At 39.2% G+C, this 27,785-nt stretch overlaps 1 protein-coding gene across 1 annotated transcript in view; it reads right to left on the reverse strand.

The window, feature by feature from the left end:
* The window catches only part of NFE2L2 (nuclear factor, erythroid 2 like 2), a 143,876-nt gene that overhangs the window by 76,868 nt on the left and 39,223 nt on the right, over positions 1-27,785 (reverse strand). Inside the window, exon 3 of the mRNA XM_041722081.1 lies at positions 20,841-20,965. Coding sequence (XP_041578015.1) covers positions 20,841-20,945 — 105 coding nt within the window. The 5' untranslated portion in view covers positions 20,946-20,965. The remainder of the gene's footprint in view (positions 1-20,840; positions 20,966-27,785) is intronic.

A 27,785-nucleotide genomic window follows, 5' to 3' on the forward strand; every position in this document is an offset into this window, starting at 1 on the left:
TATTATGAGGATTAAATAGGACAATGTATAGAGAGTAATTAGAGGAGTACCTGGCAAATAGGAATTGAAAGAACCTAGAATGGCTGTCAGGTGCATCTATGCAGATGGTCAGATCTTTAGGGGACCCAGAAACAACAGAAGTCTCTTAGACATGAAGGGGCCATGAGACATCTACAACATATACCAGTCTTGCACATATTATTGTGAACTAATTAAGGACCAGCTAAGATACCCATCCCATTCCAGAAACCACGGCACTATGTAAGATATTGTGAAATGATTACCACAGTTAGCATCCATCATCTCATATAGATGTAATAAAAAGCATAAAAAGAAAATATTTTCCTTGTGATAAGAACTCTTAAGATTTACTCTTTTTACAAATTTCATATGCATCATACAGAGTGTTAACTATAGTAGTTATGTTGTACATTACATTCCTAGTTATCTGATAACTAAAGTTTCTACTTTTTGCCCACCTTCCTCCAATTCCGTCTCCCCTCACCCTAGTAACCACAAGTCTGATCTCTTTTTTTTTAAGGATTTTATTTATTTATTTGAGAGACAGATCGAGAGTTTGTGTGTGTGAGAAAGCACAAAGAGAAAGCAGGAGTAAGGGGAGCAGCAGGCAGAGGGAGAAGCAGGCTTTCTGCTGAGCAGGGAATCTGACACAGGGCTCGATACCAGGACCCTGAGATCATGACCTGAGCTGAAGGCAGATGCTTAATCGACTGAGCTACCTAGGTGCCCCTTTGATCTCTTTTCCTATGAGGTTTTTTTTTTTTTTTTTAAGATTGCACATATAAGTGAGATCATTCAGTGTTTGTCTTTCTCTCTCTGACTTATTTCACTTCAAATAATATCCTCTAGGTCCATCCATGTTGTCACAAAAGGTAAGATTTCTCATTTTTTAATGGCTGAATAATATTTCATTGTATATCTAAACCACAACTTCTTTATCTATTCATCTGTTGATGAACACTTAGGTTGTTTCCGGGTCCCCAAATCTTTTAAACAATGACCTTAAAAAAAGATTTTATTTATTTGAGAGAGATAGAAAGACAGAGAGTGCATATGAGCAGGAGGAGTGGTGGAAGGAGAGAGAGATGCAAACTCCCCACTGGGCAAGGAGCCCCACAAAGGGCTTGATCCCCTGACCTTGGGATCATAACCTGAATTGAAGGCAGACACTTAAATGACTGACCCTCCCAGGTGCTCCTTGACCACCATACTTTCTTAGGTTGAGTAGTAAAACTACATTTCTTTAGAAGTGTACTAACATTCACATTTATTCACCAAGTCTAACTCTGGTCTTTTCATTTATTTGAAAGCAGAACAATTCTTATTACAATTTCTGAAAAAGTACATAGTGCTTTTTTTGCAACAGTGATGACATTCCAAGAGGCAGGATAAGAAAGGAGACACAAAGCAACTGCCTGAGGTGGATAGCTGACATTTGGAATGTCCACATTTGGTGGAATGTGGGAAATCACTATCACAGATATTTGAAAAGACGTTCAGAAAAATTCATAACTTGGAGTTAGCTGTTTTACAATGTAAAAACTCACCAGTTTATCTGTGTTAGACACGGTGTCTGGGCACTCAGCATTCATTCATTTTCACCTTCCATAGATAACCTTTCCCTATTCTGCAGTATTATAGGAGTTGGGAGCCTCAAAACTATATTTCTTACTTTTCATCATACACAAAAATCAATACCAGATGAATTGTAAATCTAAAAGTGAACAGTGGGATCCCTGGGTGGCGCAGCGGTTAGGCGCCTGCCTTTGGCCCAGGGCGCGATCCTGGAGACCCGGGATCGAATCCCACATCGGGCTCCCGGTGCATGGAGCCTGCTTCTCCCTCTGCCTGTGTCTCTGCGCCTCTCTCTCTCTCTCTGTGACTATCATAAATAAAAAAAAAATTAAAAAAAATAAAAAATAAAAGTGAACAGTAAACAATACAGTTTTCACAAAAAAATATGGGAAAATACCTTTGTGACCTTGGAGTCACCAAAGATTTCTTAAATTGGACTCTATAAAATAAATAAGCCATAAAAGAAAGCCTCTGATAAACTGAACTACATCAAAATTATGAATGTCTTCATCAAAAGACATTATTGAAGGAATGGAAAAATAAGCCACAGAGAGGCAAAATGTATTCCCCAAAAATACCCCCAATAAAGGACTCATAGAACAAAGAACTACAAAGAAGAAAAAGTCAGACAAGCCAATAAGAAATTGGGTGAAAAACAGGCATTTCATAGAAGATGATATCCAAATGGCCAATAAACATATGAAAAGGTACTTCAGTTGGTAGACATCAGGAGAATAAAAACTAAAGCCATAATACAATTTCAATAAATTGCATTAGCCTTTCAACAGAATAGCTAAAATGTAAAAGTGGAAAATACAAAGTTTTGGTGAGGATGTGGCATATCTATCACTTTGGAAAACTGTTTGGCAGTGTCTATTCAAGTTAAACATGTGCATCTCCTATAATGCAGAAATCCTACTCTTATATATCTAACCAAACTGGATACAAATGTTCACCAATGTTCATAACAGCACTCTTTGTAATAACCTCTAAATAGAAATAACCCAAATGTCCATGTGCAGTAAAACATATAAGTTATAGTTACCCAAAGGAATACTATATAGCAATGAAAATGAAGAGGCGGTCACAAAAGAGGACATACTACTATATCATTCCACTTTGTATAAGGTTAAAAAACAGGCAGAATTGCTCTTTGGTGTTAGAGGCCAAGATTGCAGTTACCTTCTTGGAGGATGATGCCTAAAAAAGAGCAAGAAGGGGGCTTTCTGGTGTACAAATACTTTCTGTTTTCCATTCTGGGTTATGGTTACATGGGTATCTTCACTTTATAAAAATTTATCAAGCTGTAACTGATGGTGATTTGAACATTTTTCCGTATGTATGTTATACTCCAATGAAAAGTGATTTTAAAATACCCCAACCAGGGGCGCCTGGGTGGCTCATTTGGTTAAGTGCCTGCCTTCGGCTCACATCATGATCCCAGGGTCCTTGGATTGAAACTCACGTCAGGCTCCCTGCTCAGTGGGGAGTCTGCTTCTCCCTCTCCCTCTCCCTCTCCCTCTCCCTCTGTGTGCTCTCTCTTGCTCTCAAATAAATAAATAAAAACAACACAAAAAATAAACAACCCCCCCAAAACAACTATAATTCATAGATTTTCTTCTTAATAGGATTCAGTATACAATTTAGGTTTTGCCAATCAGATATAACAAAGTGAGATGGGAAGGTAAAAGCAAGAGGGAGGTTATATTTTCTCTGCCTGTCAGTTTTCTCTGTTACTTTTTGGTGAGCATGCTACATTGGATGTGATTTTCAATGGCCAGATTTTCTGTGCCTCTGCAGTGCCACCAATTCCATTGGTGAGAAATGGCTGTGATGCCAGCTTTGGTTTCCATAGGTTCCTGATCTCTAGGTAGTTACTGTGTGCTGTGACTTGGAAGCCTAAGGGCTGTCCTCTAACCTCTGCTCTTCTGGAAACATCTAATTCTTGTATTCAACACACAGAGTAGTGTTTGCACTGAACCCCAATTGATACATCAACTCATAACCCAACTGACAGGCAATGCAGCAGGGTCCAGTTTGGTTTTAAAGGTCTTTGAAAAAGGAAATTGTTCTGGAAACATCTAATTCCTTGTATTCAACACACAGGGTAGTGTTTGCACTGAACCCCAATTGATACATCACCAAATTGTTCTGGAAACATCTAATTCCTTGTATTCAACACACAGAGTAGTGTTTGCACTGAACCCCAATTGATACATCAACTCATAACCCAACTGACAGGCAATGTAGCAGTGTCCAGTTTGGTTTTAAAGGTCTTTGAAAAAGGAAATTACCATTGGCAATCCTACCACCTAGGATCATCATTATCATAAGATCTGCTTCAGAGCTAACCTAAATCTACTCTGATGCACTGTAAAGATTACTTCACAGGATATACTGCTTTCTGCTGCCATTCAAAAATGATTCTTAAAGCATCCTTTGTCCTTTCTTCACAAGCTAAATAATGCTAGTTCTTTGAACTTTTCTTTGCATGTTCCACCCAGTTGTGGATGTAAATACAGTATTCATATAAGGACCGCCTATTCTGGTAGGATTAGTTGTCCCTTTCTTTTTCTAAAATTAAAGTATAATTTACATACATTATATTAGTTTCAGGCATACAATGTAATGATTTGATATTTGTATATTTTGTGAAACGGTCACCACAATAACTCTAATTAACATCTGTTACCATACATAGTTTTTTTTCTTGTAATGGGAGCTTCCAAGATTTACTCTTTTAGCAAATTTCAAATATGCAATATAATATATTTAATAAATATTTTATTTATGAGTTTTATTTATGAGTTTCATGGGCTCAGATCTTACATTCCAGTCTTCAATCCATTTTGAGTTCATTTTTGTGCAGTGGTCCACTTTCATTCTTTTGCATATTGCTGTGCAGTTTTCCCAACACCATTTACTGAAGAAACTATTCTTCCTCTCCCCATTGTGTTTTCTTGGCTCCTTGTTGTGAATTAATTGACCATATATGTATAAGTTTATTTCTAGGCTCTATTCTGTTCCATTGATTTATGTGTCTGTTTTTATGCTAATACAATACTGTTTTCATTGCTATAACTTTGTAATATAGTTTGAAATCAGGGGCATACTGTGTTTTGCTATATCCAGATTGCTTTAGCTATTCAGCTATTTTGTGGTTCCAAACAAATTGAAGAATTGTTTGGTCTATTTCTGTGAAAAATGCCATTGGAATTTTGACAGGGATTGCACTGAATCTGTAGATTGCTTTGGGTAATATGGACATTTTAACAACATTAATCTAATTCTTGAGCATGGTATATCTTTCCATCTATTTGTGTCTTCTTAAATTTTTTTCATCAATGTCTTATAGTTTTCAGTGTACAAGTCTATCTTCTTGCTTAAATTTATTCCTAGTTATTTTACTCTTTTTGATGCAATTGTAAATGGGATTATTAATTTCTCTATTACTTTGTTATTAGTGTACAGAAATGCAATGAATTTCTGAATATTGATTTTGTATCCTGAAACTTTACCAACTTCATTTATTAGCTCTAACAGTTTTTTCGGTGGCATCTTTAGGGTTTTCTATATATAGTACCATGTCATCTGCAAATAGTGGCAGTTTTACTCTTCCTTTCTAGTTTGGGCACATGGGCTGGCTGCCTGAATTTTACAATTCTTAATTTTTAAAATTCTTTGTGGGTATCCCTGGGTGGTTCAGCGGTTTGGCGCCTGCCTTCAACCCAGGGTGTGATCCTGGAGTCCCGAAATCAAGTCCTGCATCGGGCTCCCTGCATGGAGGTTGCTTCCCCTCTGCCTGTGTCTCCGCCTCTCTCTCTCTCTCTGTGTGCTCATGAATAAATAAATAAAATTTTTTTTTAAAAAAAAAGAATTTTTATCGGAACTGGATGTTGAATTTTGTCAAATGTTTTTCTGCATCTATTGAAATGATTTTATGATTTCTCTCCTTCATCTTTTTAAAGTTTTTATTTAAATTCCAGTTAGTTAACATAGAGTGTAAAATTGGTTTCAGGTGTACAATATAGTAATTCAACACTTCCATATAACACCCAGTGCTCATCATAGCAAGTGATCCCCATCACATATTTAACTAATCCCCCCATCCTCCTCACCTCTGGTAACCATCAGTTTTTCTCTGTGGTTAAGAGTCTGTTTCTTATCTTTCATTTTTTTAAATGTGATATATCATGTTGATTTATTTTTGGATGTTAAACCATCCTTGTATCCTGGAATAAATCCCACTTGTTCATGGTATATTTTAATGTATTGTTGAATTTAATTTGCTAATATTTTGTTGAGGATTTTTGCATTTACATCCGTCAGGTATATTGACCTGTAATTTTCCTTTCTTGTGAGATTCAGGAATGTAAGTCTCCCTGGCCATCTAAAGCCAGGCAACTAAGGGTGTCCCCTGGGTTGCAGCTGCAAAAATCAGGTCACCAGATGTAAAAGCCAAGGCAACAGATGTGTGTAGAAGCTCTCCTCTGGCAGATATTGATACTGGCACTGTGGAGCATAGCAGAGGGAGAGTGTGAAGATGGTGCTTACTGGTTGCAGCACGGCAGAGGAAAAAAAAGCAAACATGGCACTCGCCATAAAAGGGTGAAAAAAAGAAAAGGAAAAGGAAAATGAAAAGGGAAAAAAAAGATAGCTCTGGTTGGTTTTACTAAGGCCGGAGAGTGCAAGATGGTGCCCACCTATCTCTGACCACAGAGAGCATCTCAGCAAGTCCCTGTCCCTTAGACCTGTGCTTTAAAATTAGGAAATAAGGGGATCCCTGGGTGGCACAACGGTTTGGCGCCTGCCTTTGGCCCAGGGCGCGATCCAGGAGACCCGGGATCGAATCCCATGTCGGGCTCCCAATGCATGGAGCCTGCTTCTCCCTCTGCCTGTGTCTCTGCCTCTCTCTCTCTCTCTCTCTGTGACTATCATAAATATAAAAAAAAAATTAGGAAATAAGTCTCTTTCACATAAAGTCTGGTCCGTTTTCAAAGAGCTGTCCTGAGCAGATAAGCCTGCATGTATGCCCTTTAACAGATGTTTGCTAGTTCACCATGGATCCATGGGTTTCTTGGGCATGAGTCCCATTGGTCTTCAAAGCCAGATGTTTTGGAGGCTCATCTCTCAGAAGCCAGTCTTAAAAGCTGGAATGCCTTTTATGGAGTTTGAATGCTTTTCCCCTAAGGAAGATGCTGTGCATTTTAGTTGACTCCTAACTGTGGGTCACTATACTATACTAGGGGCGGGGGTTTATAGCAAGATTGTGTTTTAGCCTTTCCTAACTCCCTTTGATGTGGTTTCCGTCTTGTTTGCCTGATGTGAAGGGCTTGCTCCACCAGTTTTTAGGTTTTTTTTTTTTTTTCCCAGAGGAAATTTTTCCACATATAGCTGTAGATTTGGTGTGTCCATGGGAAGAGGTGAGTTCAGGATCTTTCTATGTTATCACCTTGAACTGGAACTAGCCGTCCCTTTCTTTTGGTTATACTTCAGGTTTACTCTTGCTTATCTGACCAAAGTCTTACACTGCTGACTCAAGTTTAGGTTATGGTCCAATGGATTTGTACAAGGTTGAAAAATAAAGCTTTCTAACCATAAGCAAGAGTTTTTGTCTGGCTTTCTGATACAGAACAATATTTAATATAACAGCTTATAGATGAGAATCAGCAGTCTAAAGAAAAATTAGTTAATAGGCAAAGAGGGATTATTGAATTATGGATTCATACATTTAGATGGTACCTTAAAAAATAGTCTATATATACTAGGAGATTGAAACTCAGATATGTATCCAGGCTTCTAGTCAATGCTTATACTCTGAACAGTCTTGCAACTCAGAGTGTGGTCCTCAGGCCAGCAGTATCAGCATCATCTGGTAGCTTGTTAAAAATGCAGAACTCAGACCTGAAGCTCCACCAAATCAGAATCTGCATTTTAACATGTGATTTGCATGTATATTAATACTTGAGAAGATATATAGGCAAAAGCACCACAGGTTTTTGTCCTATTATTTAAAATCTTGTGTAAATCATATTACATAGAAAACCTGATCTCTTTTGGGTAAGGCCTGTATTATTACAGGTCCTGGTCTAATACATTATTTGAATAGCTGGATTAAATAAAAAGAAAAACTCCAATGATCTCTGGGAAAAGAGGGCATCTATTTGAGCTGTGCTTGTTTTTAATGTACCCATTCAGATTTTAATTTGCTAGAAAAATTAATAGCCTATTTGGTGGTAGCATGTCCTGTAAAAATAAGTGCAATAAAATGAAAGTATTTAAATGGATATTTAAACTATGCAGTCATCAGTGATTTAGTTTTCAATTACACAAAGGTAATTACACTAGAATCCACCTCATTCACCCTTCCGTGAGAAAATGCTGGAGTGTTGTAATAAGCTGATGCTTTCAGGCAATGACTGATCTCCACTCCTTGTTGGCCAGGACCTGAATTCATTTACTTTAAACAGTTTAGGGTGTATGCTGGGAATATAAATGATTGAAATACTCTTTGTGACCCTTCTTACAAAGGAAGTCACATCACTATTAAGGGGGCATGTGAGGCCACAGCCTTAGCCTCTCAGATTAGGAAGGGCTCACACAGCATACAGAATTGGCCCAGGAGAGAAAGGCAGGACTGTGATAAAGGAGAGCTCCACGCCTGGGCTCTTCATCTAACAGTGGTTCTTAAAGTTCCATGTGTGGAGGAGCGTTTCTGGAGTGCTGTTATCTTCTGTTTCTTGATCTGGGTGCTGGTTACATGGGTGTGTTCAGTATATGAAAATTCAATGAGCTGTTCATTTATAATAAAAACACTTTTCTATGTGTCTGTTTTACTGCAATAAAAAATTATAAAGTATATAAAGTTAGAGTTGCATAAGACCAGCTCTTTGTCCTTTCTCCTATTCAGATGCAGGTGGTCTGTGTCCCTTACTTTGAGAAATGCTGCTCAGAGTAATCTAGGGGGCTACAATCAGGGAAAACTAATGAGCAAGCTTCATTAACCTGCCATACTTTTGGAGGTGGACAAGTAGAACCAAACAGACAATAATGCATAATACAAAGTACACTATATTCTAGGTGCCATGTAAATACATTCTTCTGGTCCTCATCTTTGAGAAGATGATATTATCTTCATTTTACAGGTGAGGCAATGGCATCCATATAGGAGGCTGGACCAAAAGTCCATGGCAGATTTATCAGGACCAAAGTCTATCTTATACTCACTAGTGCCACTGCCAAACAGCTTGAAGGAGCAAGTAAGTCATAAGGACAGTCCAAAGGAGGTGAGAGTGGACAGAGAAAGAACATAGGACTCTGCCGATGTAGCAGCTAGCATTAAGGGCAGTTTGCAAATAGGCACCTCTGATTATTTTAGAATATTCTGGCAAGTAGATGGCAGCTTCTTGGGGGCAATGCCCCAAGGCCAAACTCAGGGGACCTCCAAGCACCTGGAGATCCTGGACCATAGCCCAAACTTGGTTGGATATCAGTATCACCTTGGGAACGTCTGAAACATACGATTCACTGGCTCTACCCTAAAGTTCCAGACTCAGTACCTTTGGAGTGAGGCCTGCAAACTCTTTAAAAACCACCCCAGAGATCCCTGGGTGGCGCAGCGGTTTAGCGCCTGCCTTTGGCTCAGGGCGCGATCCTGGAGACCCGGGATCGAATCCCACATCAGGCTCCCGGTGCATGGAGCCTGCTTCTCCCTCTGCCTGTGTCTCTGCCTCTCTCTCTCTCTCTGTAACTATCATAAATAAATAAAAAAATTAAAAAAAAAAAAAAAAAAAACCACCCCAGAGGGCAGCCCTGGTGGCTCAGCAGTTTAGCGCCACCTTCAGCCCAGGGTGTGATCCTGGAGACCTGGGATCGAGTCCCACGTCAGGTTCCCTGTATGGACCCTGCTTCTCCCTCTGCCTGTGTCTCTGCCTCTCTCTCTGTGTCTCTCATGAATAAATAAATAAAATATTTAAAGAAAAAAAAACACCCCAGGAAATTCTGATGATCAGCAGGGCTTGGGAACCAGACTGCAGTTATACTGACCACAAGAAAGAGTCAGACTTGGACTGACTTTAGTAGTAGTTCATCACTAGCCGATCAGAGGAAAGAAAAGGGAGCATATAGAGTGCCCTCAAACTGTAACTATAACCAGATGTTAGGCCAAGAAATAAAACAGATCATGGGCAGTCCGGGTGGCTCAGCAGTTTAGCGCCGCCTTCAGCCCAGGGTGTGGTCCTGGAGTCCCGGGATTGAGTCCCACATCAGGCTCCCTGTGTGGAGCCTGTTTCTGCCTCTGCCTGTGTCTCTGCATGTCTCTCTCTCTCTCTCTCTGCATTTATTAAATAAATAAATAAATAAATAAATAAATAAATAAATAAAATCTTAAAAAACATAAAACAGATCAAAAGGAAAAGTATAAACTTTCATTTATAAAATAAATAAGTCATGGGGATACAATGTACAGCATGGAGATTATAGTTAAAACTGTAAAATATGTAAATAGCAAGGAAATTTAATATCTCAGATCTCAATATGAAATCCTTGGTCTAGGCTGTTTCTAACTTAGACGTTTGAGTATTTGAACATAGCAAAAATGGGCTTTGCAAAATTTAAGGAGACAGTATTGCAAAGGTAACAAGATCCAAGGGCACCCTCCACCCCCATCAACCTGAACTGGTTTATTCTAGATTTAAACTATGAACTTGAACAACCTAGACTTCCATTTGACCTCAGTGTTCAGTGGTAAAAGTACAGAGGTGATTATGTACAGTCAATAACTTCCCTATCTCATCTGTCAACTAGAATAAATAGCTAAAACTGATAAGTTGATAAAGTACTTTTTTTTTATTTGGAGAGTTAATAACTTACTCTGAAGTAGACTTTAATTACTAGACCTTGCTAACAATTGACATATGAATTAATTGCCAAGTTTAATTCTTGCACAAGTTTAAAAGAGACTTTACAGCCTTCAAACCTAGAGGAACTCTTTATGATATAAATGATAGAACACAATTCAATCCATTATTCATCAGTATAAATAGGAACAAAATACAGGGAACAATAAAATAAGCCTAGAATTAGAGCTAATTGGGTTTAAGAAAACCATTTTGATCCAAACATGTTCTTATCCCAAGCCCTTGTCTGAATTGAGGAAATAATCCTTGTTCTTCATGTATGAGATTAGAGGCCCATGTTTAATTTCTTCCACCATGTGAAAGTGAGGAAAGGGATCTTTGAGCCAAGAAATATACTCTGGCTCCAAACACTAGAGAGTTGATCAATCTCCACAAATTTTTTTAAAAGATGTTATTTATTTATTCATGAGAGACACACACAGAGAGGCAGAGACATAGACAGAGGAAGAAGCAGCTCCCTTTAAAGAGCCTGATGTGGGACTCAGTCCCAGGACCCTGGGATCATGACCTGAGTCAAAGGCAGACGCTCAACCACTGAGCTACCCAGGTGCCCCAATTTCCATGAATTTTGTAAAACATTAATATTACTCTTCTGGATAAAAGAAAAAAAATGAGGACAAAAGGACAAATTACAACACATACCCAGAGATTAAGGAGATCCTTGTTGTGTTCTTAGTTTCACAGTTTATTCAGATTTCTGTTTTATATCTTGGTAAAATACCTCTAAAGAGGAAGAATGTTTTGGTTGCAAGTAGAATTATCTAAATAGCTCTAGGGGAACAAAAACAATTTTTAAAGTAAGTTTTTAAAAAAGTAATCCCTACACCCAATATGGGGTTCAAATTTACAACCCAAGATTAAGAGTTGGATGCTCCACTGACAGAGCCAGCCAGGTGCCCCTAAAGTAGTCTCTAGTCTGAACTTCTTGATTTCAAAGAATCATACTGGGGCACCTGGGTGGCTCAATCAGTTAAGTGTCCAGCTCGTGATTTGGCTCAGGTCATGATCTCAGTGTCATGAGACTGAGCCCTGTGTCAGGCTCCACACTGGGCATAGAGCCTGCTTAAGATTCTCTCTCCCTTTCCCTCTGGCCTTCCCCACTCTCTAAAAAATATAAATAATAAATAAATAAAGAGTCATAGTAAACTGAGATATGACCTATTGCATATTCCTTTAGAAAAGAAATTATAGGGGCACCTGGGTGGCTCAGTTGGTTAAGCATCTGCCTTTGGCTCAGGTTATAATCTCGGGGTCCTGGGATTGAGCTCTGCACTGAGATCCCTGCTCAGTGGGAACTCTGCTTCTCCCTTTCCCTCCACCACTTCCCCTTGTTTGTGCATGCTCTCTCCCCCTCTTCTCTCTCTCTCAAATAAAGGAATAAAATATTTAAAAAAGAAAAAAGAAAAGAAATTATAGATATCAGAAAAGGAGTACTTTAAAAATTCATAATCCTCACACTTAGGATCAATTGATTGTTGACAAGGATTTCAAGATAATCCAAAGGGGGAAAGAATAGTCTTTTCAATAAACGGTTTGGGATAATGAATACTATATGCAAAAAGATAAAGTTGGACTTTTACCTCACACCAAATATAAAAATTATCTCAAAATGGAGCAAAGACCCAAATGTAGGATCTAAAACTCTAAAACTTTGGAAAAAACAGGGATAAATCTTTGCGACTTTAATCAGTGGTTGGTTAGATATGACACCTAAAGCACAAGCAACAAAAGAAAACAGACAAATTTGATTTCATCAAAATTAACAACTTCTGTGTTTCAAAGAACATGAGCAAGAAATGTACAGGATGGGAGAAAATACTCACAAATCATATATTGACATAAGAGTTGCATCTAGAATACACTAAGAATTCTTACAACTCAGTAATGAGAAGACAACCCAAATTAAAAATGGACAAAAGATCAAAACAGATATCTCTCTAAAGGAGATATACAGATGGTAAGCAAGCTCATGAAATGATGCACAATATCATTAGCCTTCAGTAAAACAATAGAAATAACAGTGAGATACTACTTCATAGCCACTAAGATGACTAGCATAAAAAAGACAGGTAATAATAAGTGTTGATGAGGAAGTACAGAGATTGGAACCTTCATACATTGCTAGTGGGAAAGTAAAATGATGCAACCTTATAGGAAAACAGTTTGGCAGTTTCTCAAAAGGCTAAACACTGAGTTGCCATATGATCCAGCAATTCCCTTTTTAGGTATATAACCCAACACAAATGAAAACATATGTCCATATGAAACTCATATACAAATGTTCACAGCAGCATTATTCATGACATCTAAAAAGTGGAAACAGCCCAAATTCCATCAACTGATGAATGGATAAATAAAATGTGTTATATCCACACAATGGAATATTGTTTGACAAAAAAGTAAGTACTGATCCAATGGATAAACCTTGAAAACATTAGGCTAAGTGAAAGAAGCCAGTCATAAAGGACCACATATTATAAAATTCCATTTATATTTAAGGTCCAGAATTGGCAATTTTGTAGAGATAGGAAATAGATTAGTTGTTGCCTAGGGCTGGGGCAAAGGGTCTTAAACTAAGAGTGACTCCTAATGGATACAGGGTTTCATTTGGGTGTGATAAACGTGTCCTAAAATTGACTGTGGTGATGACTGCACATACCTGGGAATATGCTAAAAATGTTCATTGATTCTTTTTGAAAATTTATCTTAAATATGGACATTAGTAAAACAGGGAAAAATACTCTACCAAATGACAATCAAATGATATAAAAACTGAAGAAAGTGCTTAGGGTACCAAAACTTTTTAGAAATTCAAATAGGATCTTTATTTTTTACTGTCTGGGATACATTTTATAATTTTTTTTTAATTTTTATTTATTTATGATAGTCACACACACACAGAGAGAGAGAGAGAGAGATAGGCAGAGACACAGGCAGAGGGAGAAGCAGGCTCCATGCACCGGGAGCCCGACGTGGGACTCGATCCCGGGTCTCCAGGATTGCGCCCTGGGCCAAAGGCAGGCGCTAAACCGCTGCGCCACCCAGGGATCTCTGGGATACATTTTGGACCTAACTATTATGTCAAATAAACCTAGAATAATAATTTTGACAAGCTATTCTTCACAGCATGTAAGTAATGCATTACAGGAGCCAGGACTGCCCCTAAAATTTGTGAAACCAAGGGTAAGAATGCAAATTGATGTCCATATTCCATATGTATACATAAAAGCTATAAATAAAATATGTTGTATTTTCCTAACTTGATAACTTTGTCTTAATGATCTGAAGGCCAAGTTTGAATGTGTAATTTTCAGGCACCTTTTTGTTCTGCATAAGGACATGGAGGCATGGGGAGAGCTGAAGCTACCCCCTCTCTCTCCCCATTCCTGGCTCTGACTGAGAAAGAACTGTCAGGCATGTGGACACCCCAGCCCACACACCCACAATCTGGGCATATCCCCAAGGCTCTCCTTGGCCGCTTTCAGTCTAGGGAGTGCATATACTGGTGGCATGGTCTGCCCTTGGGAGGATGGGACTGAAGAAATGTAGGCAGGCCTTGGAAGTGGACTTGAGGCACTGAGGCCAGAAATTTTGAGGTGCTTCAGGTTATCCAGACTGTGTAGTAGGGATCAATGTGGATTCTGGTCCCAGTTTCCTCACTCTGTGGTGAGGGGCTCAGCCAGGGAGTGTCAGAGCAGGGCCTCCTAAAAGTTGAAAGGCAGTATCAGCAGGAGCTCCACACTGTGGAATGTGATAATTGGTCTAAGACACGGAATCCTGTCACATACCTCAGGCCTGCTTTAGCAGGAGGAAGGAAGCCAGATCAAGCTTGTCCAGACAGGGAAGATGGATCATGCCTCACTCACCCTGGAGGGTTCACAGAAGCTTATCAATTCTTGGCAAAGTGAAACAGCCCAACCTGGGGGAGTCTGCCCAGATTTGAATGCCAGTTTAGTTAATGATTTAAAGGGGGCATTCACCTTTTCATTTTATGGAGAAAATGTCTGGAATATTTTGGTGTTATTTTTATAAGGGCCACTGAACTCTCTGTTTGTCCTCCTCCTTGTTGTGATTCTTGCTCTCTCACCCATCAATGTAATCAGAGTGTCAAGGACCCATCAGCCCTTGCTTACCTTCTTCTCAGTCTGTTATTGGTGTTGATTTCAGCAATGATCCTGATAGACACCCTCAGCCCCTTGATCCTTCATTCATTCCTGTCTTCCTAATCCCTACCCAGAATGAAATCCACCACTTACTTTTTGTTTCCACTCCCAAACAGAAAAAAGTGCTGGAGAGAATTCAGAAATCTGATCCAAGCTTTGTCAGGTGACTGGTCCCAGATAAGCCCTCACTACTAAGGATGATTCTTTGAATTTTCAGTCAGTCAAGGTAGGTGCCTGTCTCTGACATTCTCCACTTCTCTTTTTCTAAATCTTTCCTACTTTCCCCAAGTCCCAGTCCCACCTCTTGCATATCACTTTTCCATTTTGCTTAACGTAAGAAATTAAAATTCTACAACATGAGCCTCCTCTTTGTTTCTTTTCTCCTTCCTTCCTTCCTTCCTTCCTTCCTTCCTTCCTTCCTTCCTTCCTTCCTTCCTTCCTTCCTTCCTTCCTTCCTTCCCTCCCTTCCCTTCTTTTGCAGTCATCAAAACCTGGCCTGCACCCTGTATTCAGGCCTTCATCATCTCTGCCTGGCCTCATTCAATTGTTTCCCAAATGGCATTCACTGATACTATCCTCATGTGTCTCCACTTCATCCTCTATTGTCCTCCCAGAGGGAGATTTCCTTAGAAAAGGAAGTAGAGGCTGAGTTGGGGATGACAGAGCAGGGAGGAAGGCAGAGTCAAAAGAGAGGGAGATCCAACATCTGGAAATCAAAGAGAGTAGAGGGGAGAACAGAAATGCCTGCTATTTAAACTCTCTCTGTCTCTTCATAAATTCTTCAATCAAATCTGCTCTTTTTGGGGGCTGATTTACTCTTAGAGAAATACAATTAAGTCTGAGTCCTGCTTTAAGATGAAAGGCAGTGCAAATGAAGCCAGCTACTATATGGTTTACATGTTCAATTTATTCTTCACTCATTCATTTACTTATTTAACAAATATTTATTGAGCACCTACCACATATCAGGTACATGCTAGGTGTTAGAGGGTGTGCAGTGATCAAGACAGAAACAATCTTGCCTTGAAAGCATTTATAGTCTAGCCAGAAAGCAAATAAATAAAACAAATTAAAATATGATAAACACTATGACCTGAGAAAGTTATAAGAGTACATAGAAGGGACACATCAAAGTTAGGGGTGAGAGGAAGGTCAAGGAGGACTTCCTGGGCAGCTGGCATTTAACCTGAGACCAGAGGAATGTTCAGGAATTAACCAGGCATAGGGAAAAGTTGGAGAAAATCTTCTAGAAATGTAATTAAGTCCAGAGGCAAGAGAGAGCATGATGAGCCCATGGAATTGAAAGAGAGAAAATTGTGAGAAACGAGTTGGAAGAGGTAAACTGGGAACAAATCTTAACTTGGAAGTCAAGTTTAAAAGTTTAGATTTTATCCTAAAGGCAATGGGAAGGTACAGACAGGATTTTAGCAGGTGAATGCCCTGATCAGATTTGATTTTGAAAGAACATGTGATAGGATAATATGTGAAGTATTAATGGAATGTACTCTCTTCACTCATCTCTTTGGGCTCTGGGCTGCCAACCTGTGGACCCTGACACCAAATCAACATGCAAACACACACACAAACACATACACAGATATCACCCCCCATTCTTATTAGTAGAGTAGAAAGTACATTAGTTATTGTAGAGATAATCTGATGCTGAGACAGACCCAGACTCTACATTATATAAATGAAATACAAAGGGCTCTGCTTTTTTTTTTTTAAGATTTATTTATTTATTCATGAGAGACACAAAGAGAAAGAGAGGCAGAAACACAGGCAGAGGGAGAAGCAGGCTCCATGCAGGGAACCCGACATGGGACTCAATCACAGGTCTCCAGGATCATGCCCCTGGGCTGAAGGCGGTGCTAAACCACTGAGCCACCCAGGCTGCTTGGGCTCTGCTCTTTAATTCAGAGATTAAACTGAAATTGAGAGAGATTAAATAATAAATTTTTCTATTGTTTGAAATTAATGTAATTCCACACATGTGAATTAATGAGATTAAGCAATTTACACATATGTAAATATGAGCTGATTTTTTCCCTGTCTGTCCTATGAGTGGAGAATAAATAACCTGTATGGAGGTGGATGTGCTAGATAAAAGGAAGAGATATTTCTATACTGTTTTCTGGGGTTGCGGGGAATATCATGGCCCTTCTGCAAGATGAAGGTACATGGGACTTACATGTACACCCAGCCAGCTCATCACTGCCCATCAGAGCCAGCAGGGTCAAAAACCTATAGGGCACACCGGGCCTTGCCAGTACTGACAGAGTTGATAAGAATGGCATTAGCAGCTCATGCCAGCATTCAGACCACCCAGATAAGACTATATGAAGAGCTTGCACCCATCACAACACACAGTCAAACATAGACCTCCATCCTTTCTCCACCAAGCAGTCAGGGATGATACACAAATTTCTCGCTGCATCAGTGAATCCAAGGGTAGTACCTACCACTCACAGGAGAAATTCAGGAAGAGGTACACGTTTGAAGGGAAATGAATTCACTTTTAAGACCTACAGGTAGAGCTGGCTAAAAGATAGCTGTCTGGGTCTGAAGCTCCAGAGAAAGGTCTCGGCTAGAGAGATATCTGGGAGCATGTAGGTGGTATCATAGATGCCCAGGGGAGAGAAAGTATCAAAAAAGGAGGACATGTCAAGTGTCAAATAAAGAGAGAACTGATAGGTGTCCCTTGAGTGTAGCTACAGGGAGATAACTGGTTATCTTGGAGAATGCAGATTGGGAGAGTGAATGGAAAGGGAGGAAGTTGAAACAGTGAGTGGAGATAACTATTCCAAGAAGTTTAGCTGGAGAGGAGTGAGCAGGCTGTCGATAGAGGGGGAATGGAGCTTTTTTTAACCCTAGGAGGAAGGAACCAATAGAGTGGAAGAGGCTGAATATATAGATAAGAGTGAGAATAACTGCAAGTAAGGGGAATGAGAGGTCAAAAGGAGATGGGACTCAGAGCATGGGCCAAGATATGGGCCTTAGATGAGGGAGGGAACATCTTTATAAAGAGGTGAGATTGAGGAAAGAGGCAAGGTAGGGAAAGATGCAAGTTGATAGGCTAGCACCGAAAACTGAGACTACTCACATCTCCCAACTTCTATTTCACCCCCTTGATAAGTGGAAAATAAAACCACCTCCAGAGAATAGTAAAGAAGGCAAGCATGGAGATTTGGAAAGAAAGGGGAATTCTTGAAATATCTGGTGACTCAGAAATAAAGAGCAAGCAGGTTAGGGGAATATGGTAGGATTGCAGGCAGTACTGAATTCCCACTTGAGGTTGCTGAGCCTGAATTTAGGGCAGCCCAATCTGGGTGACCATCTGGTTTTCTCCAGCAGTGTCCAGCAGCCCAAGAAAAGGAATAGCCATGGCAAACAACTAGTTTCAAGTTTCATCAGGCAGATGAAACAACAGAATAATGGAGCAAAGGAGCTGAGGCCACATGTCAGAGGCTAACATTATAAAGCATGGATTTTTTTCCAGTAAAGAAGGAAAAGGAGATAGAAAATGGATAACAAATAAGGAGAAAAAGGAAAATAGAGTTTCCAATAAGCTTGGAAAACCAATAGAGTAAAAATAACCACAGGAGAAGAACTAAAGGAATAGAAAGTCATGAGTTCAGAAGTGCTGTGGTTTCTTGATGACCAAGTTTGGGGTGGCCATGGGATTGGATGATTGAAACAGAATAGAGAAGGAAACCAGAGGTGGAATCAAGGAACTGAGAGAGATCAAGTATGTCTCATGGACATAACAAATGTGCCAGATTGTTGGCAGCACTTGGAATGAAAAGGGATACTGGGGTTCATTGCTAATATCTCTAATAAATAAAGGACATGGCTAGCAGTCAGTGGATGACAGCTGGGGTAGAGAGTGTGACCTGATGGCTATGTAGTCTGGGTCTCAGAGGGCAGAGAACTGAGATGCATGGAAATGACAGTGTTTGACAGAAGAAACCTGACCCAATAGGCTCCACTTACAAGGGCTACAGGGAAAGTAGTGTGCTTGCAAGGAAAGCCCTGTTAGGGCTTGAAAGCTAAAGAATGTCCAATGAAGAGGCTGGGAGTCTTCGTTGATGATAGTATGGGATTCCTGAGGTCACAGAGAAAAAGTTTAAGAGGAAAGGGGGTAGTTGGAAGCTGAATCAAGGATGAGGAGGAGAGTTCATAGAGTATATATATACCCCCTTGAAAGGACTTCCCTTTGAGGCACACATCAAGAATATCAAGGGTCTCACGGATAGCACGTTTGGCAGCTGCACAGCTGTCACAGAGTTAATGGGTCAGGGCTCTCAGGATTCAGCTTTGTCCTGGGTATGTGACACCTTTGAGTCCTGGGTCTCAGAGTAAGCTGGGTCTTGGCTCTGGGAAAAGTCCCAGAGTGGAGGGCTGCTGGCCTGCAGCTCTGGATGGTGTTTGATGGTGTGGCCCTTGAGATGCATGCAGATACAGACCAGTGGCTGGGTGATACTCAGTATCTCAACTTTACTCCCTCATATTCTACATTATCTCGATGCCTCTCGGTCTAGTCATTTTAGGACTCAGTTTTGTCTCCAAGCTAGAGCTGAGGAGGAAAGCATTCAGTAACTGTAGAGCACCAGGAGTTGTTTTCAGAAAGGCAGATTTCATGACTTATCATAGAGTTAACTCATGACAACCCAAGGAATATTAAAAGGCACTCCTTCAAGGAAAGATGTGATGTTTAGGGTAATTTCCTGGTACATTTGCTTTCATTAAGGAGGAGGAGAAGGAAGAGGAGGAGGAGGAGGAGGAGGAGGAGGAGGAGGAGGAGGAGAGAAGAAGAAGAAGAAGAAGAAGAAGAAGAAGAAGAAGAAGAAGAAGAGAGGAGGAGGAGGAGGAGGAGGAGGAGGAGGAGGAGGAGGAGGAGGAGGAGGGAGAATTTAAAAAAGACTCTGATATGCTGCAAATTGATTTTTTCTTAAATATGAATGACAATCCACTTGGCCTCAGGTTGGTTTATTTATGTACTATAGTTATGTTCACTCTCCATGGTGAGGTTTTTGTTGTTGTTTGCTTAAAAGGCACCGGTCACATTTTAGCTTCTGTTCAGTTCATTACGCATGAACAGTCTAGTGTTCTTTAGAGTACTCTTGAACTCTTGAAATGACAAACGTTGAAGGGGCACCTTCCTTATGTTCTCCTTGTCAGCAGATTTTGTTATGAACATCTTGCTGGTAGACCCCATCGTTAAAAAGAGAAACAACAGGTTCAAAATGGAGTCATTTATGCTAAGCCTATGTCACCACACCGATACTTAATACCTAACTTAATCGCAGTTTCAGCCTCTCCCAGGAATGTAACCTTGAATCAGTCAGGCTGAAATTTCCTGGTTAGTGGTAGTGAGGCAATCTGCCTGATAGGTCCCTGCCATCCCCTGAAGAAAGATGAGGTAATGTGCTTTTCCTTATCCCTGCTCCTACAAAAGCCTTCCATTTTGTACAGCTCCTCAGAGTTCCTCTCTATTTGCTTAGATGGGATGCTCCCCGATTCATGAATTGTTGAGTAAAGCTAACCTGATTTTTATTTTTATTTATTTTATTTTATTTTTATTTTTATTTTTTGTTAACCTGATTTTTAAATCTACTCAGCTGAATGTTGTTTTTTTTAATACCACGAGGAATAATGTTTTAAAAAAACCTTAGTGGGGCTTTGATGTAAAGTATAAAGGTCTTCTAAGTCTGCTCCACTCCTTTTCTTTGCATTATTAATTCAACCATAAGTTGCGTGCTTTTCATGAAGTGTGACCTTCTTACTAACTTCTTGAGCTTCAGCGTAGCATCTGGTGACATAGGGATCATTTTACAGTGGGTTCAAAGCATCGGTTGACAAAGGGTCAGTAAATAGCATTGTTTATATCTTAAAGGAATCCAATACTCACAGCAACCCAGGCAGTTTGGAGTTTGGCTGTATCAGATCCCCAGTGTCATGATGCAAATGATCATGCTTATATGACATACTGCGAAGCTATGCAGGCTCACTGATGATAATACCCTTAAGATATAGAAAACAGCTAGCGTGGAAAAGAGGCTAAGTGGTCAGTTTCCTCATTCATTGATATCAGTTTGTCATTAATTCTTTACATTCCCACATGATTGATTCAATGTATTTGAAAAAGGTGTAATCATCATACCTTAGGTTCTGCTTTTTTTTTTTTAGAAGATGGGTGAGTTGAGAGCAGGCAGGCGATAGCTGTTTGCTGCTGTTGAAGTCGGTTGGCGCCAAGCTTTTCTGGCATTCTTTCATCTGTGCTGCCATCTAGAGAGGAGAATTAGAAACACACAAAGGTAAACTGGAAGTTCCAAAATGGAGTTACCGGAAAATGGATTCTGTAAATTAACTGATAGAAGCTGTACGAAACATCAGTGAGCTTTGGGGGTGGTAATCTTATGGTTCTTCCCTCTCTCTCTGTCCCTCCCATATACAAAACAGGACTTGGAGATCTGTTTATTGTTTTTTATGACAACATTTCAGTCATTGCTGGGGAACTGTTTCCTGGATTCAAATGGACTTCTTACATAAGTAAAATTCAATTGTGTTAATTTTCTGGTACCTCCAGACTGGTATCCCTAGTTAAAATATTGCTGAAAATGCTCATATTCTCAGTCCTGCAGGATTTGGAGATGAAATGCCAGGATGTGTGTGTGTGTGTGTGTGTGTGTGTGTGTGTGAATTAACAAGATAAAAGAGGTCCTGTGAACACAGTGAGACAGTTTCCTGAAGTCTGTAGGTTCCACAGAAACTACTAGTTCTGCTTATAGGTGAAATGTTGGTCAAATAAATTCGGGGGAATGCTAGGTAAACAATTTTAAACACTTTTCTTTATTACAGGCAGAACTTCTGATAGTTTTTAATTTACCAGCATACACTGAACTTTCGAGAGAGAAAATGCTGGGCAAAATCTCCCAAACTTATTTGACCTTGAAGCCCTGGGCTTTTCATAGAACTGGTTGTGTGTGGAACAAACTTCAGGAAATATTACAACAGGGAAAGGAAGTTGGCCTGCTGCATGCATACCATGCACAAATATACCAGTTCTCCCCTGATCTATCTTCCTCCTTCTGTGTCTAAATATTTTTGAAGCTTTGCTTTGGTTTGAGTAGAGATTGTGGGAATTTAACTATTTTTTTCCTAGCAGAAATTTTATAGGAGTAGGACTTGTTTGATAATTGTTACTTCCAGGTAAAACAAAGTAAGTTTACCTGTAACTTATGCCAGATTTTCTCTTGCAGCTTATATGTCAAATAACATAAAATAAGATATGGTCTTCTTAGCCACATTTAGAGTGCTCTAACCCTATGCAAGGTGGAGAGAAAAGGGAAAGCTGAGTAAAATATGATTCCTGCCTTTGTCAAACTATTACATAGATGGAGTGATAAAAGTTAGATACAATTTACTAAAAGATCCCTTATAAATAAGGTCTTACCAGATTTATTCATCAAGACTGAAATAACAGGGCTTTGTTTCCCCCATGGAAGAAAATAGCCTTAAAGATATACTGTTGTAGCAGCATCCATTGTTTGAGGATTTTGCTCTATTGTTATTTTTAAAAATTAAAATGTCAGTGACCATGAGAATATTCCTGTATTAATTCTGAAAAATGACATTCTTGGTGAAACTAAGTGAGCAATATTAATGCTTCTCTTTCAATAATTTTTCTGCACTTTTGGAAAGGAAATAAATAATTCATGCATTTGACTTAAGAAGTAATGTCTCTGTTTAGGTATTAATAAGTATAATAATAAATTATTATCTCTCACAAGGGACACATATTACTTTCATTTTCTAGAAGCAAGTAGCGTTCAGAAAAGAGAATCAGTTTGTCTAATGGCTTGTAAATTTGGGGGTTGAGTCCTGTTTGCCCTAAATCCTATGGACACTTAGAGTGGGGTAGATAATTTTAGAAAACGTTTACATACCCCCTGATTTCTGTAACCTAAAAATATAACTTGCCAAACTGGAGTGGAAAAAAGTTTTCCTGGGAGGTAGAGAATTATACACATACATATACGACACCATAGGCTATATGAGAGCAGAAACCTTGGAACCGTGTCTGTCCTCTTTACCATACTAAACCCAGTGCTTAGTACTGGCTTGGCATGCAGGTCCTCAGTAAAGATTTGCTCAATGAAGTACACACAAATGATAATGTTTGGGATTGGGTGATGGGCATGCATGAACACCTTCAATGTTTTGTCATGTTTTACAAAAGAATTCATGGTTATGAATCTGTAAAGTCTTCTCTTTTCATGAAATGGTCTGAACGTGGTCAAGGGCAGTATCCACATTTGCAAATGTATTTTCCAATCAAATCTCAATAATTAATTAATCACATTGTAAGTCAGTTTGTGTATGACTAAGAACTTTTCCCTGCATAGTTGTTTGGTTATTTTCTAACAAATTCAGTCCCTGAATTAGTAGGCTTGAAAGAAAACTAGATTTGAAGGCAAAGATGAAATATTTTTTATACTTGTATTCTTAGTGCCCTGCTACATAATAGGTGTATAAGGTATATACATAATAGGTGTATAAGCACATGTTGAAAAGAAGGAAGAAAGCAAGCAAGTAGAGGACTGGTGGTGGGAGAGGGGATGTAGAAGAGAAAGAAAAATGAGAATTTGGAATCTTGGATTTTAGCCTTGGGTCAGCCATGTAAACTTGGGCCACTCATTTCTCCTTTTTGTTCCTCAGTTCGCTTATCTGGAAGCTACAATGTTGACCTAGTTGATCACTAAAGGCCCCTCCAGATTCTTTCTTGGTATAAACTTACTCTGTGTCCACTAGGGGGTACTGTAGTACTAGTGCAGTGGCCACTATCTTCCAATTTATACAATTCTGGTAATTTTTTTCCTGGAATTTATTCCCCTGAGAAACATTCCTGACTTTTAACTTTCAAGTTCAAATTTATACTACAAAGTATACTATGTAATTCAGTAATAGAAGCAGGATAAACCTGAGAAGAATTTAGCTTAATGATTCAATCAGCTCAGTAGGGAAATTAGAATCCTTGAGAGATTTGTGTAGTAAAATAATGAGAGGTTAAGATTTTGGTTAGGCCAAAAGAAAGGCCTTAAAACTCTTAAAGGAAAATAAATGGAACAAATTCTAGCCACCCTAACAAAAAAGGGGTAAACTTAAGAAGTATGCCAAATCTAAGTGAAGATAGCTATAACTATCCAGGAGTTAAAAGAAGGCTTAAGGAAAATAGAGATATACCATGTTCTTGGATAAGAAAAGAAGATTCAACATTGTAAAAATTTAAATTATTCTTCAAATATATTCATAAATATAATACAATTCCAATCAAAATTCCAATGGGATATTCTTGGAAACATGATAAAAGAGTTCTGAAATTTATTGAGATATATTCCACCGAGAAGAGTCAAGAAAAAAGTTTTTAACCTTTTGAGGGGGGAGGGTTGAGCTATCAGATGTTAAAAAATATTATGCAATGGCTGTAATTAAAACAGTGTCATAGTGACAACAAAATAAACAGACCAATAAAACAGAATAGCAAGTCCAGAGATAAACTCAAGTATGGTGGCCTGGCTGTGTGTGCATGCACATGGGCACACACATGTGTTGGCTACCTAATATCCCAGTGCTTTTTCTAGGATGGAAACTGAAAAAAGGGCAGATCATCACTCTTTTAGACAGCAAGGGCATCAGTATGTAACTAAGGTTTGTCCAGTGGGATTCTGACACTGAATCCAGAAGGAGTGATACAAAGGTAGAGGCGCTAGCAAGTTATTTACAGAGATGGTAGTGACTCTAATCCAGGAGAAGAGAATGTCTGATGATGGGAGTGCCATTGAAAACACTCTGCTTAGCCTCTTCCTATAACAGCTCTTGCCCAAATCCTGGCAACCTTCTAACCAGACTGTTCCTACAGAGGTTCTTGGCTAAGTTTTCTGTTGCCAGCCTCTTTTGACTCATATCCATTTTCTGAGCCTGGTTTTTAACTTTCTCATAGATTTTGTGAGCCCTTGGTATCCTTCCAACAAATTCCAGTCTGTTTAAGCTACCTAGAGTTGATTATTAATGCTTGCAACCATAAATCCAGACGTATACAGAAACTGGTAATGGGGAGTTGGTTACAAACAACACTCTTAATGAAATGACGAGACTAGTTATCCAGACTCATTATGTTTGAAGATAATAAAAACCCAATTAATATTCAGAGATAGGATGTTGGAAGCCCATAGCTCGTTGTAGTTAAAGAAATTAATGCCTGTGAACATCAGGAATGAGATGGGCATTGAAGACAAGATCATGGAGGACTTAACTGTTGTTACCACAGAACAGCATGAAGTATATGAGGAATTCAAGAGCTGTATGCTGAGGTTAGCTCTTTCCCTTGAAGAGATTAACATATGGAAATCTCTAGATTCTCATTTTAAAATATGAACTGAAACCCAAATTGTGAATTTGTTAAAAGAAACTCTTATTGCCTACTTATGCCCTACTCTTTACTCTGCATATTTCCAGATCTTTAATTAGAGTTAAATTCTGGTGTGTTTCAAGAGGCCCATTACAAAGTGAAATTCAGGAGGAGATGACTCAAGCACCAAAAGAACTGAAGAGTTTTTGCTAATTAATCTGTGGAATGTGAGTTAGAATAGATTTTAAGAATGCTAGATGAAGAAGAGGAGGATACAATTGTAGCCTGGGCTGATTTACAAATAGGGCTCACAAGAGATTCTGGATTAACTGTTCCAGCTTGAGAAGCTGGGGATAATTCTGTTTGTTCTGCTAAAGGTTGACTGAAATCTGGACATAATGGTGACTCATGTAAAATGAAGTTGAGATGCAAATTTCTTCAAGAAAATGTAAAAGAACAAATTAAAAAGTTTCAAGAGACAGGAATGATGGAGTAGATTTATCATTTCTGACCCAACCACTCACCTCAACTGTGTCTTTCAAAAAGGTCCAGAAGCCATTCTTCACAAAGACCTTTAGAAAAAAAAACCTATACAGGGAGGTCAGCATTATTGAAAGGGCTTTGAAAAATGTTCTTTGTAGACCAGGGATGATGGTGAAAAAGGCTGGAGTTGAATTTGGCTTACAGAGTTACATGGGGATGGGAGGGCCCAGACTGCCTGAGTCCAGGTAGCAGCATTTAATATTGGCATGTGGTTAACTTGAAAGGTAGTAGGGTAAGTGTAGAAATCAGAATGATGTGTCCCATAGGTTCTCTGAGGTGACTAGCTGGTCATGGAGTCCCTAAGACCTAAGCATATGGGCAGCCCACTAACGTTCTACTTGATTTATATACCTAAGAAGCAAACAAAAACTTTTATGTCTAGAAAAGAGAGGCATTATCCGATTTCCTGGTATAAATCAGTTCTTGGACCTAGTTTTAAAAAAATCTGGGTACTCTCGAAGGGCTGACATGAATCTTCCTTCTGCCATGCAAAGGGACACGTGGCCATTTATTATGGTAATTGTGAATGATAAGGCAGAAATAGTTTGCTTTCATATAGTACAGATAATAGTATAATTTCACTTCTTGTCACAAGATTAGATCACCTTTGAGGCTGGGGTACAGTTAAGCAGAAAGCTTGCTTATTTGGTTCTTAACGGATATCACATTGATTCACTAGATTCTTAACACTAGGCAGATTGGGGGCAAAAGAGTAAAAGTATTATACATCTTTGAAACCTTTAAAATAGAGGATCCCTGGGTGGCTCAGCAGTTTAGCACCATCTTTGGCCCAGGGCGTGATCCTGGAGACCTAGGATCGAGTCCCACGTTGGGCTCCTTGCATGGAGCCTGCTTCTTCCTCTGCCTGTGTCTCTGCCTCTCTCTGTCTCTCATGAATGAATAAATAAAATCTTAAAAAAAAGAAACCTTTAAAATACACGTAAAACCTAGAGAGTGGAAAAATTTCAAGGGTCTAATGGTATCCAGAATATGTATGGCTTTGATTCTAAAGTGAGGGATAAAGTGTTACATCTGAGCCCTTTACCAATATGAAGAGATTTGCCAATTTTTAAAGGCTTGCTACTGGGTCCCAGTGTAACAAGTAACTTTGGGACACCAAGTGATTGTAATATCAATTGGTCATCATAATCCAGGTGTTATCTGAGACTCTTAGTCCAAGTTGAAAAGGTAAATCTAGTACGAGGCTTGACAAGTTTTGAAGGCAGGTAAATTTAATGAGCAAGTTGCCTATATTCTCTTGTCATTTACTCATGTCAGATTGCTGTCCCTTACATATATGGCTTCATGGGGGTATTTACTATGACCAATGAGATGGGGGAAAACTAACACCCTGGTTTACAAGTGTTTCTTACTGGCTTGAAGGGGATTGCTCTAGCATTTACAGTTCACTCAGAGACCAAAGGGACAAAGGAAAAGGATAATCCTCACAATGGGCAGAACTTGAACTAATAATATATTTCACTGTTCAGTTTTCCTGGAATCAGCAGTGGCTAATAATTATTTGGCAACCTGACCAGTAGCTTGGAAGGGGTAAGACTGGTGACAAGGAAGTTTGAGAAAAAGGACCTTTAGGAATGGGCCAGGAGATGTGACTATGATTTCCTATACTGTTGAAAAGAGAAGTAGAGATGATCAAATTCCCTGGTTATAATATTCAAATTTTTAATTAGCTTTGGAGCTTATACTGAAGATTAATATTTAAAACAAATTTGATCCGGCAGTAGTTGAATGTGGGGGGGGGGGGTGAGTCTGAGTGTGCGTGGCAAAAATCTCACCTAATTCCTCCTCACTCCTCCCTTATAATCCTTTAGGCTTCTCAGAGTACAGTTTGAAAGGTGCTAATCTAGTCCATCCTCCTTTTAGAGATGAGAAAATTTCCAAAGAATTGACTTGATCTGTCTCAGGCCATTCGTTAGTGGCATAGCCAGGATGAAACTCAAGTCTGCCTCTCAAGTTAGTGCCCACTCCAGAATAGCATATTACTTCTGTAATTGGGAATAAGTCCCACTTAATGGCAACTCCACCCTTCCCTGTTATCTAATTCGTAACTTGTCACCACAGAAAAACACCGTTATTTTCCATTCCTCAAAACATGGAAAATAGAATGGGAGGAGTAGAGATTAGAATAAAAAG

The sequence above is a fragment of the Vulpes lagopus genome, chromosome 11 (assembly GCF_018345385.1).
Source record: "Vulpes lagopus strain Blue_001 chromosome 11, ASM1834538v1, whole genome shotgun sequence".
Taxonomy (NCBI): Eukaryota; Metazoa; Chordata; class Mammalia; order Carnivora; family Canidae; genus Vulpes; species Vulpes lagopus.